The sequence below is a fragment of the Lepisma saccharinum genome, chromosome 11, assembly GCF_977018435.1.
Source record: "Lepisma saccharinum chromosome 11, izLepSacc3.1, whole genome shotgun sequence".
NCBI lineage: Eukaryota > Metazoa > Arthropoda > Insecta > Zygentoma > Lepismatidae > Lepisma > Lepisma saccharinum.
In genome coordinates, this window is record NC_139239.1 from 13,007,968 (window position 1) to 13,023,680 (window position 15,713).

General features: G+C 38.5%; 1 protein-coding gene across 1 annotated transcript in view; it reads left to right on the top strand.

Annotated features, from left to right (window-relative positions):
• LOC145995376 (uncharacterized) overlaps window positions 1-15,713 on the top strand; it is a 532,139-nt gene that overhangs the window by 458,258 nt on the left and 58,168 nt on the right. The window contains exon 6 of the mRNA XM_083131981.1: window positions 11,718-11,861. Coding sequence (XP_082988107.1) covers window positions 11,718-11,861 — 144 coding nt within the window. The remainder of the gene's footprint in view (window positions 1-11,717; window positions 11,862-15,713) is intronic.

Genomic DNA, 15,713 nt, shown 5'->3' on the forward strand with positions numbered 1-15,713 from the left:
AAATGGTTTCCAGTTTTGCAGATATGTGGACGACTGTTTTGGCATATGGAAGGGAACGAAGAGGCAGCTTGACATTTTTGCCAAAGAAATTCAAGATGAAGAAAGAGGGATATTATTGGAACTTGAAATAGAAGAAGAAGACAAGTTAAGCTATCTAGATATATTGATGAAAAGGAAAAGAGGACAAGAAATTGAAACCGCTTGGCATCAGAAGAAGTGTGCAGCAGGGGTATTCTGCCACAAAAGAAGTGATGTAAGTGAGGTGACAAAAATAAATTTTATAAAGAATATGGAGGACAGAATCAAGAAAATATGCATGAAAGAATGTGAAAAAGAAGGCAAAATAAATAGCCTATGGAAACAGCTGGAAAAGAATGGCTATGAGAAGCAGGATAGACTGGACATAAACAGAAGAAGTAAGAAAACGGGCAGGGGAGAATTGGAAGAGAAAGAAAAAGAGGAGAGAAGGTTTGGAATAAGGAGTATGGGGAAGACCACAGAAAAGATATGCAAAGTGCTTAGGAAAGCAGGAATTAAAACTTACAGGAAGGGAGGGAGAAGCATCTTAGGAATAGCGAGGAATGCTAACAAGAAAAAGGAAAACAGAGAAGAGGAAGAAGAAGGGATTATCTACGAAGTAAAATGTAAAGAATGTCAGAGTGTGTACATAGGAGAAACGAAAAAAAGGCTGAAAGACAGGTTGAAACAACATAGGGATGATGTACGACTTAAGAGAGAAAGAAATGCAATATTTAAACACACGAGAGAAACAGGACATGACATAGAGTGGGATGAGGCTAAGCAGATAGGAAGGGAAAAGAGAATGCTAGTGAGAAAATGGAAGGAAGCCAAGGAAATAGAGAAGAAAGGCGAAGAAGACACAATGAACTGGAATGGGGGACTGAAGTTAAACAAAGAATGGAAGAAGATGTTGGAAAGAGTGGAAAGGACAAGAGAAAAAGAGGAGAGGAGAAGGAAGAAAAATGAAGGGAAAAGAGCGTGAGATTAAAAAGTTCAACCACATTCTATATGGAAGTAATTGTGTTTAGCCTGTTAGGTGAAAGTATAGTTGGAAAGTGAAAGTCATCTGCTAGAAAGTTCTAAACAACTTTCTAAATAGCCTGGAGGGAGTAATGTTTGTGTATATATATTACCCTTCTTGTTGTATCTGGTTACTTTTGTACTTGATACAGAGTCTGAAGAAGACCTTGCTAGAAGGTTGAAACGTTACGTTAGTTTATGTTTTTTAATAAAATAAATTACTGCCTTGGTCAGCATATTTAGTTTTTCATAATCATGGAAACAAGGCTTAATGGAGTTATAATTAAACATATGCAGTGTATGTTTACAGAAAATGTGTCTATTTTACAATATCATGGTCACAATCTGAACTATTTAGAAGATGGTAAAAGATCAGTATTTCCTAGAATCGAACAGTGATCTCTTATGTAAAATGTCAATACTTCACTGCCAGATTATGTAGGCTCTCTTGTTGATAGACAGAAAAGTATTTTCATTAAAATTTTATAACAATCTTCGCATATATTGGTCGGACCGGTGGCTGCTCGCGTTAAGTAGTAGTCTTTCAATCTGACCACAGAAGTTCTCTGGTGCAAATCTCGTCCTGGAAATGGGGGTTCTTTGTGAGTGTACTTCACCAATTTTATCTAATCATCACTCACGGTCGCGATCAGCCAAAGGTTGGAGAAATGCGACACTAAATAAGAAAATTACGAATGTATTTAATTTGGGGAGAAGATTTTTACATAATTTATTTTAAGTATTTCTCTGGGAAACGTTCTTCCAAATGAACACAATATCCGCTCTCTCTATTTAACGTAATCGTTAAGAAAATGAATATCCAAATCATGTTTTTTTATTCATTTCCAACTCAATTAACTGAAACTATGCCCAATAACATAACATAATTACGGAGCTACAGAAGAATCTATAAGATTTGCATTGACATTTTTTTTCAAATTTCTGTCGTTCCCTTTCTAAGGAGAATGACAAGAAAACAAAATACAACTCTGCTTCTTCCTTAATGATGCTTTGTAAGTTGATAGTTGGTTCTTTCTTGGGGAATGAATGACGTTAAGTATTTCGGGTTTTGACGAAGTCTGATTGGTCATATGTCAAGGGGAGGGATTATTAGAATGCACTGTATTACATTTCCACCAAGAGTAGCATTTAGAGCTTAAAATAACTTGACATAGGTTTTAAAGTAAATTAATATGGCTTTCTTATTTTAGTATAACCAAAACAATGATGTAAGTATCGGCGAATTTCTTCTGTAGATGCCAAGGAAGTGTTTCATTTTAAATACGTATTTCGAAGAACTGCATTTATTTCACATTTTTTATTATCTGCAAATACGGAGAAACCAGTAGAGAGCTAATTCATGTTTGTTAATCTGGAGAGCTCCAATTAACTCACCTAGATTAGTTAAAGTAATCTGGAGAACTCCACTTAACTCACCTTGATTGGTTAAGCCAGTAGAGAGGCAATTTCTATCCGAAAACCCAAAGAATTCCAATTAACTCACTCGATCGGTTGAACTAGTAGAAAGGTATTTCTGCTTGAAAATCTAAAGAATACCAATTTACTCACTAGATTGGTTTAACCAATAGACAAATAATTACTGTCTGAAAATCTGGAGAATTCCTATTTAGTCACTAGATTGGTTACAAAAGTAGGGAGAGAAATTCTGCCTGAAAATTCGAATAATTTCAATTAACTTGATAGATTGGTTAAGCCAGTAGAGAGCTGATTCTATCAGTGAATCCGCAGAACTGTACATAACTCACCTAGATTGATTAAACCAGCGGACAGAGAATTTCTGTCTGAAAATCCAAAGGATTGCTATTACCTCGCATAGATTTGTTAAACCAGTAAAGAGCTAACTCCGGAGAACTGCAATTAGCTCGTACAGCTAGATAAATTTGACATGGCACTAACTCATGTTTTTCTATCAAACTTAAATATTAGTTCACCTAGACGGATAATGCGGTATCTCTAAACCTCATAGCAAAGGCAACACTATTAGCTCACATTTATGCTTAAAAGCAGGTTCCAAAATCGCGAGCCTTCAAAAGCGAAATATCCGTACAGAACTTGCAAAGCCGACCGCAGCTTCTCATTTCATTTCATCCTTCAGTCTGGCTTCAGACTCTCAAAGAACGGTATTAGACGCATGAATATTTCAGAACTTGGGTTCCAGCACAGCTCAGAACACAGGCTCCCAACGAATAAGCAGAGAAGGCGAGGAGGGGGAAACCGCAACTGAGAAGAAACCTGAAGAAAAGGCGAAAAGCGTAATTATTCGTTAAGTGGCTTAATTCAATGAACAGCTTAAGAGCCGAGAGAGAGGCAACAGAAGAGGATTGGAACGAATCGAACAAATGTTCTTGCAGAAAATGTTTTCATATGTTCAAGAAACCTTTATCCGGCCTCGTTCCCGCCTTTTAATAACCGCAACTTTGAGTTTAATTCTAGTGTTTCCAACTAATGTATCCAAAAAGTAACCAGTTTCTAAAAATTAAAAAAATCCATTGATAATTTGAGAATATTTTGAAAGACTATTGGGTGCAACAATTTCTAATCTTTACTGTACACCAAAAGAAATTAATATTTGTCAACATAATGAGAATTACTAAACAATACTTTTTAATTTAGCAGACATCATGAAGTCAAATTTGAATAGTGGTTTAAAAGCATAATCACCCGTGAGTTTTTTTTAGATTTTTTCAGACAAAATCATTGTATTTCATTTTTAAGCCCTAGCTATGAGTTATATTTCTCATTATCAATTCCTACAGCAGTTACGTGAAAAATAAATTCTTCGTTTCGGAACACACTTCATTCTACTTTTACAAATTATATTATTATAATTTTCCACGAAATGTTCAATTTTCGTTAACCCCTTCACACTGAAAAAGTTTAAAATCACAATTAGTTTTAATATGTAGGATAAATGCAGATACAGGAATGCTATATATGGACTAGGAATGAGAGCAAACAATTTCTTTAGATATAAAACAATACTATGAAATAAGCTTTCATTCTCACTGACGATATAACTTGTTTAGTACGTATGTGATCAACTTTACTGTATGGAGTAGAACCGATTGTCGAAAAGAGAGAATTATGAGCACGATAGATCATAGGTGAGGGCCTCCCCAATGGCGTAGTGGCAACGTCGTGTTCTTGTAATCAAGGGGTCCAGAGTTCGATACCCGGTGGAGACGCATAGCGGTTCGGACTCCACTTTGAAATGTAGGTCCAGTCCCAATTAGTATCTGTGCATAAAGTGGACTTAAAACAAAAACTTTAACAAACAAAGAGACCATAGGCGTGCGCTTACCATCTGATTTTGGTGCCTCGAATCAGAATCATGCCCTCTGTTTTGAGGCTGGATGAATCTCAGAGCCGCTTCATGCGAAGACAAAGCCGGAAAAAATTCCGACCTTAGATCAATCATCTCGTGAATCGAACCAGGGTATCTCGAGTGGCAGTTAGATATCCTACCGACTACGGCGCCAAATATAGATATCGTTATACTAAAAATCATATACTTGGATATAAATGAAATGCAGTAAAAATTGGGCATTTTAAATACAGAGAAAACTTGCAAGTATTACTTTCTCTTCTATTAAGTGCGCCGACCTGAAATAACAGGTTCTATTTTTAGTACACGGTGTCTCTTAAACTAGAAAGAGAACCTCTTCAAGCGTCGTACAATCAACGTTCGATTGTTTTCCTGAATTGATTTCGTATTGGCAAAGTGCACGCTGCAACAACCAACAGGGAACCATTCAGAAAGGCAACGCTTTCGCGTTCCCGCCACCAGAGGCCTCCAAGATCGCAGAAGATAGAAAATTCCTTTTTATCGCAATGCTTTTCAAAGACAATGCTCATGCACAATGCTCCTCTCGGGGACCTCATCAGGAGAAATCTTCGGGAGAGAAAGAAACGCCGCCTCGGAGGTCCCGAAGGAAGGCCTCGCCGGCAGAGAGCTCGAGGAACGACTGCCTGCCTACAAATCAGGATGAAGAAAGGATTTCCGATCCCATGGGGAGCGATAGTGTACAAAAGTGATTTTCTGGTAGAGAAAGCAGACCAAATCCCCGTTCCATTAACAAGGAAGCACTTATTTCCAGGTCACAATTTTGGCGCCTTCTTTTTCTCCTGAAGAAAATAAGTGGTAAAATACCTAAAAAAAAACTGCAGCAAAACTTCAATCTGGTCTTTCTTTGTTCTTCTCCCACTCTCTCGTTCTCATTGTCCATTCTCTTCCTCCCTGTATCTCTGTGTTCCTTATTCTGTCCCTTTTCTTCGCTCACATTTTCGTTCTCTTTCTTCCATTCTCTATGTCTCCATTTCCCTCCCTTTCTCCCCATGTCTCCCATAATTCTATCTTTCTTTCTCTTGTTGTTCATAGGATGGAATATTTCTCATGTGTCTGCATAAAACGGCTCTTTAATCGATTGATTAGTTGGGGTTAGCCAAAAGTGGCAGAAACGCTAAGTAAAATTTCCCTGCCCGCCATTGAAGAGGAAGAGAAGGAAGAAAAACAAGAGAAAGGAGAAGAGAAAGAGGAAACATCTTTTTCTGTCTTTCTTCCGAAAAAAAGAAGAAGAAGGAAGAAAGAGAAGAGAAAAGAAGAGGAGGATGGGGATGACCTGAAGAGTAAAGGGAAAAAGACGATAGAGAGAGAGAGAAATGAAAGAGCGGAAGAAAGGGAAAGAAAGAGAGAGAGAGAGAGAGAGAGAGAGAAGGAAGAAAGAAAAAAGAAAGAAAGAAAGAAAGAAGCCACCTGCTAGAATGTTCCAGAACAACTTTCTAATAGTCAGGAGGGGAGCAATGTTTGTGAATATATATCGTCCTGTTTTTGTACCTTGTTACATTTGTACTTGGTACAGAGTCTGAAGAAGACCTTGCTAGAAGGTTGAAACGTTACGTTTAGTTTATGTCTTATAATAAAATAAATTTCTGCCTTGGTCAGCATATTGAGTTTTTCATTATATATATATGTATGTATTATGTGTGTGTGTACATAGATGTATGTATGTATCACTCTCTTCTTCTCTGTATATCTCTCCGTCTGTCTCACAGAGAGAGAGAGAGAAACGCCTTCTTGCACACTCTCTTTTATACCTCTCTCTCCGTCTTCCTTGCCTCTTTCTTTTCTACCTCTCTTTCTCTGTCTATCATTCACTCAATCTTTTTCTCTCGCTTCCTCCACTCCCTATCATCCCTCTCCCTTCAATAATCAATTTCCAATAAATTCCATCAATCAAGGAACCAGTTAGAAGCAGACAAGCGATGACGTCAGCTGACAAGTGTCATTACCTAGACACCGGCTGCGACATATTCATATTTTTTTCAGTTTTAAGTTTAAAAAGAGCAAAAAACAAACATTGGAAGGTCACACTGTATAATTTCCCCTTCTAACAAACAGACGAAAACCTATCGAACGCCATAAACCTGTACATAAAAACAAGAGCGTCCACCACGAGCTCAGCTGCATGATTTCCCCGTTCGGCACGTAGCTTCCCACAAATTTACCGAACCGGAGACCAACATGCTCTGTCGCCAGGAGGGGAAGGTTCCCTTGAGCCTTGTTTGTTCACGATCCACATGCTTACCAAGTTAGCACGTTTGCGGGACGCGCCTGCAATATATGCACTCCGCCACACTCTCGAGTGCAAATTTAATACACGGACTCGTCCGCCCGACGCTTACGTCATAAAAAAGCTGTTTCTTTTTGCATGCATTAAGTTGTAAACGGTTGACGGGATATGCATATTTTTTTATTTGGGCGCAAATTTTATTGCAGGTAACGGTAGAACGTGATTATGGCACACGTTTTCTAGCAGTAATTTCGACTGGGCGGAATGTGTTTCATCACCCTCCATTGTCCATCCCAACCAGCCATCTAGTACAGTCACGAACACTTCTGAGTTGTAACACTCCCATTAAATATCGATGGAATCGTTACAACACAGAAGTGTCCGTGACTGTATAATCTCAACCACTTCTTCTTTACAGGGAGTTTTCACTTGATTTCATATATTTCTCTCAATGTCGCACAGCTGCGGTCCCATCGTACAGTCACCAGCAATAAAAATGGGACACCTAAATCCTGAAATACTCGCTTCCTTGCAAGGCGTTATGTGTGTTGCCTAACTCTGCGGCGATAAGTGGATTTAAATAGAAATTTTTTAGTGGTAACTTCTACCAACGCCGTAGCGTTAGGCAACACACATAACACCTTGGAAGGAAACGAGTGTTTCAGGGTGTAGATCACCCATTTATATTGCCAGTGACTGCACATCCATCCTTATGTTTTAAAGCAGATTTTTTTTTAAGATCAGCTCATTGAATCTCACCGCCACTTTATCTGACTTTCTGGAACCTACACAGAGAAAATATCTATTTGATGCACAAGAAACATATCGATTGATGCATTAAAGTTTTTTTATTCGCTTTGCAAAGTAACATGTTTACAGTCTGATGCATTTTTGTACAACCTTAGTAAATGTAATGCGAAAGTGCATCATATGATGCAAGTGAGTGTTTTTCTTTGTCGAGCTGTACTTTAATCCATTAAGTGATGCGTTTTTGATGCACCTTCCAACATCTTTTTCGATTATGCACTTAAACATTTGATCTGAGCGACAGACTGCATTTTTGTTTCAACTGTTCGATTTAATTTTCTGTGTGTAAGAGATGGGATGGTTCCTTCAGCTCTCGTTTCATCTCCACCCAAATAAATATTCGCCCCGTAATCCATTTGTTGTATGTGTTCACGCAATATGGCCTACAGCACAGTTCGGTTATCTTGCACTTTATAAGCACTCACTGCAATTAATATTCTCTGCTGAAAATTGATTCACTGATTGTGTATTGCAGTGGAAACAGTCAGTATAACAGCCAGCCACATTCTAAACATGTAGAAACATTGGTGAAATATTCTCTCCTCATTTTTTTGTTTCATTCAACCTCAAATGATACATGATTCAGCAGCAACGAAGTTCATAGTTCGATTCTGTATACAAAACAGAAGTAGAACACCATTTAATTTTCTCTCTTTCCTTTTCTTCGTTTTACTGCATCTGACTTTTAACATGTGGTTCTATTGTATTATTCCCCCGATCTCTGCAGCGGAGTTGTTAGCACATCGCGCTACGATCCAGGGATCCCAGATTCGAATCACAACCTGAACATGGGTGTTCTTTGCGAGTGTTTCTTCATAAATTTCATCTTATTATCTCTCATCCTCATCTTCGTGATTAGCCAAAAGTTGCAGAAAAGCAGAGTAAAATAAGCCAAATTGACCAATCGGTCAATCCTTTGTTATTCCGTTCGGCAGTGTCTCAGAAACATATGATAATTGGTCGATTGTACTTCAGTCTTACTGAATCTTACACATTACTATGCATTACCATTGTCTGTTGCTATTCATTTAAATAAATGTCTAAATTAAAATCTCGCTATCCAGTTGAACCGCAAGTCAAATCCAAAAGAAACGTAACCCTTTTACCGATAATAATCAACATCACTCTAAGCTCAGCAAAACGCGACACTTCCTGCGCCGAACTAAAATATCGTAGATGTCCTCTCATTTCGTAACGTCAGCATGGGTGTGGCTATGTGGTTGCTCTGTGGTTCACTTTTCTTCTTCCTTTCGTCATTACAGAGCCTGTTATCAAATTTCAAATGAAAATTATTGTACTGCGCTGTCTTGCTTCCTTGTGTGTTGCTAAACGAATGTCTAAATGAAAATTTTTGCTATCTTGCCGAGCAGCAACCTGCCTGATATCACATATTTGCGATTTTGAAAAAGGATTCCAAATGAAACCCAACCCGTTTAATAAGTGACATCACTCTAAGCTCAACAAAGCCCGACACTCTCTCCACCAAACGAAAAGAGACGTCCTCTTAGCTCCTAACGCAGCATCCGCGCGGCTGTTTTGTTCTTCAGTTGCGGCATTTTCCATCTCATATTTAACTCCCCCCGGTTAATACCTCCGTCATTATTCTCCAAGGATTTATGCCAGTGATTACTCTGTCTGACGGAGGCCAGATGTCTGCGAGCCCAAAGGGTTGGATTGTTCTTGTCGCTGACAGCTCCTCCATCTCTCGGGAAAAGTGTGAACTTCGGGGGAAATGCAGGGCTGAGTTTCGAGAGAGCATAGAGATGTCATGCGATCCGACGCGAGGTGAAATATGAGCATTACTAATGCTCGGCGGTGCCGCGAGTCTGGGAACGAGATTCGCAGCATCATTCATCTCCCACTCTCGCTCATCAACATGATGAGACGCGGAGGAATAGAGAGAGCTGTGGGAAATGCTGTCATTCGTTGATAAGTCGATGTGAACCAAGTCATCATTCATCGACTGGGGAAGTCTCGTTCGTGCCCACTTAAATAAGGGAAATGAGTTACTGTAAGGGGCTCCCGCATAACCAAATGGCTAGAGCTCTCGCCTTTGTTGCAAGCGGTCCCGGGTTCGATCCCCGCTTTTATTCCCCAAACTCTTGGGGTTGACCCAGCGTCGTGAGGACAATTGAGGAGCTACTTGACAAAGAATAAGTAGCAGGCTTCGATCTCGAAAGCCAAGAAACAGCGGCGGTGCGCTGACCAGGCGTCATCCAATGGCAGGCCTTGGTCCTTAGAGATTTGTTGAGAATGGAATTTAGTTAGTTTCAGAGTAACCTGGAGACAGCAATCACATATCGTTGCATCAGTGCCAAAACCACGATTGTGCTAATCTTATCTTTGATATAAAAGCATTATAATACTCAATTCCCTGCACAAAACAGGTTTTACTTGTGCACAAATATTGTCATCGGTAAAATATGTACTAACATTTGGCTGTTTATTAGGACCTTATAAAAATCTATCAACAAAAATAGTCAGAAACCACACTTAGATGAAAAAGTCAATATTTGCACATTCGTTGTATTAGCAGTGATGCGACGATGTATTAATTTATTTCCTTTCATCTACTGGAAGCTTCAGATAACAGATTATGATATGTGTACTGTACGTGGCAAACAGCCTAACAGTATAGCTCCCCCACGGACCGGCTGCTTTTAATGCGAGCGAGCATGTGAGTGTGTCTTGAACCTTTTCAAAACAGTATTGGTAAATATATTCTATTTTTGTGGGAGAGTATTTCAATGACTTAGCTTCCACTTGAGACTAGGTCTAGTTCTGGCTAACCCATTTATGTAGTCTCAAATTGTTTATTGCTGTACATTAATTTACATTACGCTTTTGAATATTTCTGAAACTCTCATTGTCTTATTTATGACAATTCTGCTTCTTAGTTTATTATTGTATACACTAGGTAGTAATTGTGTAACATATAGTTTATATTATGCTACTATAGTTCAGACTATCTACAAAAGTACGATTGATGAGAATGTTAATAGAGCTTATGAAATGAATATTCAATACGATGGCGCAGTGGTAGCGTCGTTGCCTTGTAATCAAGAAGTCACGGGTTCGATACTCGGTGGAGGCACATAGTGGTTCGGATCCCACTTTAAACTGTAGGTCCAGTACCGATTAGCCTTACTGTTTATAAAGTGGACTTAAAACACCAAATCAATCAATCAATATTCAATATTGTTTAAATTCATAGTTTTCTTATATCTTCTTAGTATGTATGTACATAGCTTAGTATCTGCTGCCAAGAGCAGTCTCAGTTAATAGAAATACTTCATTTATAATATCTCAATTCATTATCCTTTATTTACCTTGTACAATATTAAGAAAATTTCATTTCACTCTTTAAGCACGGCTTGCATTGCAATGCTGTACTTTTTTTCATTTCTGATTTTTCTTCAAGGAAGTATATGAAATAGCCCAAGATAATCTACCAATGCCCATACATCAGTGTTTCTCAACCACCAGGGCCTGTCGTCAATTTTACCCGGCCGAGAGAGATTTTCCTAAACCTGGCAACCATCTGGAAAGATTGCATTCTGTTCGAGATTCTACTTCGATAACAGAAAATGCTTTCGTGATAGTCACGATGAGTGATCAAGCAATCTTTACTGAGATGCGCAATGCTTCCCGCCTCCAAATTTGGAGATTGCACCACTGTTAATTGAATTTGCGCAGCAATTTTCATTAATAATTATACAGAAGTGGAAATATTCTGATAAATTGGAATTTTTTGGCCTCCGAAATGGAACCTGCGCATGAACATCAGCACTTACCAAATTAATTTAATGATATTGGTCAGAGAAAATTAAAAGATTCCATTAGATCTAGTCATTGTCAATTAAATTATACCAAATTTTATATTTGTCAATAAGCCTAGATATATAATCGATCTAACATATGCCATAATTTGTTGATTAATAAATTTCAAGGGTACATACATATTAATTAATGTATGAAGTTAAAAAAAATAGAAAACTATTTACGAGTAAAATAATTGGAATCAGTGCGTGTACTTTTGACAAAATAATTAACTGGGACACGGGTTCACAAATGTCGAGAACCACTGTCATAGATTCATCTAACTTTTAATACATAACTCGCAAATCTATTAACGAAGATTAGTCCTTGATTCTTATTGATATCGATAAGAAAAATAGATACGTGTGAAGATCGTTACTGAACCAATAGTTTCTTCTAAAAGAACTCAATATATATGCATATTAAAATATTAATAATATTTTACATTTCCTTCCTCAGGAGGAGAGGCAGTGGACAGACAGCCAATCATCGTGCATGAAGGAGAGAATATCCGACTAAGGTGCGCCGCTACTGGCTACCCACTTCCGGAAGTGGAGTGGGTGAAGAAAGATACCTCAACAATACCTCACGGAGCTTGGCAAAGTATTGTTTTATTTATTGTTCATTCTGCTATTTTTCTATAATTCAGATAATTTGCATTAAATACTTAAATGTAGCAAATATTATTTTTATAGAATTAGATTTGCATGATAAGTTAGTATTGATTAGGATAAAAAGGTTCGATTTTTTAAAATTATTTTTAAGAGGAGAGTTCTTTACAGTGCTAAAGAAGAATATTGAAGGTAAAATATAATAATTTAATGTCTAAATAGTAATGCAAACGAGAAAATAAATCAGAATTCAGAGTTGAATTTCAGCGGAATATTGCGAAATATATATAAAGAACAAGACAAAACCTGTAAGAGCGTTAACTGTACAATAACGACAAATCTTCAGTGATAATACTAGGCAGTACGGTAATTTAATTCTCCATATATTTGAGATTGTAACAACGAACTCCAAAATAATTATTGATACTTTATATATTACAGAAATGAATCAGCATTACTATGTAATATCTATTTCATGCACTTATTTAAATGTTAGTCAAATTGACTCCTTATTAGTATGCAATCTTAATTCATCACTATCCCTCTCACGTTTCTTTACCTGTTCGAACATATCCAGGGCCTCCGCGATGGCGCAGTGGTAGCGTCGTCGTCTTGTAATCAAGGGGTCACGGGTTCGATACCCGGTGGAGGCTCATAGTGGTTCGGATCCCACTTTAAGCTGTAGGTCCAGTTCCGATTAGCCTTACTGTGCATAAAGTGGACTTAAAACACCAAATCAATCAATCAATCAATCGAACATATCCAGAAGAGATAGAAAACGAAACCACTTGCTGTATGCGTTTACGCAATTCAGCCTACGCACAGCTCCAAAAATCTCTTAGAAATGAATTCAGTTACCTTGCACTTCATGAGAACTCATTAAAATTAATATTCTATGCTGAAAATTGATTCACTGATTGTGGATTGCAGCGTAACAGGCAGCCACTTTAGAAACATCCTATCACGTAATGAAGTATTCGGATGGTGAAAATCCTATCTTCATTTTCTTTTTGTTTCATTCAACCTCAAATGATATATGATTCATTAGCAACGAAGTTCATACTTTGATTGTGTGTACCAAACAGAAGTAGAACATCATTTAATTTTATTTCCGTCTTCGCACAAAGAAACTTGATTAAAAATAAACATATGTACATTTTTCATTTCTCTTTCTTTAACAACGTCTGAGTTTTAATCTGCGGTTCCCTTTTCTTCTCCCGTTCGTCATAGTCTCATTTTTAATCATCCACAATCCTCCAGGAGTCTATAATTAATATCCACTATTTCCTCTTCTCTTCTTACAAACATCCAACTCGAGATTGGAACATTTGTTCTCTGTGAGATAGAAAGAAGGAGGAGGTCACGTACGTTGCTCCCGCGGAAGAAATTCCTGCTACAAATCTTTATTTGCTCGGAACTTGTTCCGTCTTATCCCTACTTTTTCTTAGCCTTCTCCCCTCCCCCCCCCCTAGCTTTTATTTCTTGTGCTGAAATTCGATGGAAAGTGTTCCGTAACATGATTAAAATGAAAAAAAGAAAAAATGTTCCAAATTAATTCTGGCTTATTCCAGACGTGGGTTTTTTCTTGTCTTACCAGTTATCCAAAGTACTCTTCCTGATCCCCCCCTCCCTCCCTTCCTCTGGGAAAACTGGGGAGAGAAGATTACGAATAAGGTTCAACCTGTACATTTCACTCCCCAACCACTAATTTTGTATGCCGGATATGAAATAACTGATACGATAGGGAGAAGGAGATAGATGCAACCTTTGAAGAAGGAGGTAGAAATGAGGAAAATATCAAATGCATCATTTGAGATAAAGAGAGCGTCTGTATGCATCAAAACTAGTATATAATGAAACGAAATAGGTGCGAATGCATGAAATCTATTATAACTTTTACAGTGGATAAGCCTATACCGCGTTTGTTAGAACCTGTCCCGTTTCCCGCGTTAGCGATGGCTCGACAGTTTTGGAGCCAATGAGAAACTAGGAACAAGTCGTCTGCTGGGCAGCGAGGAGCGAATTGAAGGCAGAAGAAAGTAGCTTACGTAGACGCTGTTGCCACGTTGCTGTCTAACTCACGTGTTTTGTTTTTGTCTTGTTGAAGAAGCTTGATTTGTAAGCGTGGTGATATTTGTTTGCGTCCTTTTTGTGTTTAGTGCTATCTTAGCTGGAACATTCAGGAAGGGGAATTGTGAAATTGTGCATTTCCGCGTATTTTATTCACAGCCTGGCTTCGGCTTTCCCCAGCACGGAGTTCACGCGGTCTGCAGCAGCAACGCCGCATGGTTTATGCTAGAAAAGCCAGCGATCAGCAAGCGCGGGAAGCGGGACAGGTTGTAACAAACGCGGTATAGTTCGAGCGTCAGACCGACCTCTCTCCGGGGCACTTTTGTTTCCACCCTGGACTGCATTTTGCAGACGAACGAGGCTCTGGCGACTGGCACTATGGCCAGTATAATTTTGTGTGTGTTGTCCTGTCTTTTGTCCTTGTGTGTGCTGAATGCTCCTTTACAGCCTCAGCTTTTAACCAAGGTAAAGATATTTTAGTTTTCAGGCACGCTTTTATTTTTGTTATGATAAGGGCCTGGACCCCGCATAGTGTGACGGGTGCAAAATAGCCTAAGTGCTGACGCACCCAAAATTTTAAATTCAAATTCAAACTTTTGTTTCATCCATGACCCTTCGAGCAAATACTGTCAGTTTGTATCACATGGATTACTAAGACCATCTCTACACAAGATCTTTCATTCTCTTAAACCTCCGAACACACGGGATTGTATTCCGACGTGGCAACACCGCGAACTTCTGCCACCCGCCTAATTTCGTGGGAGTGCGTTTACACGGAAAGGAAGTCATTTAAATTAGAAGCATCGCTTGATGCATTTACTGTATTTCAAATGAACTTGAAATAGGTGGTGTACATCAATGTTTTTATTTACGTGTGTACGATCTAACACACTATCAAATACACCTACATTCTGGGATGATATCCAAACACGACCATATTATTTAAGGCTCTGGGCCACATTCAGTATCTTAACGTCATAATGTAACATAACATTTTTTTTATTCGGCTTTGTGCAATATGAAATATGTTATTGTTTTAGTTGCTTATAGTTATCTAGAATAACAAGGATGTATTTAAGGTTCATACAAACCCCGCCACCGCTTCTTTGGTCCACATACTAAGAAAATAATCTCAGATAGAAGAAAAGATTATAATTGTCAAAAACAGAAGGTATTAACAATCCATGGGCACTCCACTGCTCTCCACGAGCGGGATTATACAATATATGGATTACTTATTTAACACATATTAAAGATGAGTATTGTTTTCACATGGTAATGAAGATACGTTTCAGTGTTTTAGAAACAACCATTTGTTAGCTTACGCTGTCTGTCATTCAATAATTGAATTTTCGCTCCCCTGGCGAGAACAACGAGACGTAAACAAGACACAAATGGCCTTCCAGGGAACCACGTCTGACTTGGGGCAAAATATGGAACCTGTACTTTGTTTCTGAAATCTCTGGGGCGAGCGAATGAAAACAAGTCTCTGCGTAAGTAGTGACCCGAGAAGGCTTGTCCAATGAACTCGAGAGAAGGGAATTGAGTGCAGCTACCAGTCGTTTGCAGCAGCGCGCACTGCTTTGCTCCGCTCACTCGCCTTCTCTTTTGCAGATCCAAGAAAGAGAGTATATGATTCACTACCTTAGGCATCCACACTGCATCTCGTTCCACACTAAACACAGCTTCCAGTAATACTACCTGTAGTTAGATATAGTACTTCACGCTTTTGAAAGAAACACCGAGTGAAATAACAATAAAATATCGAACAACT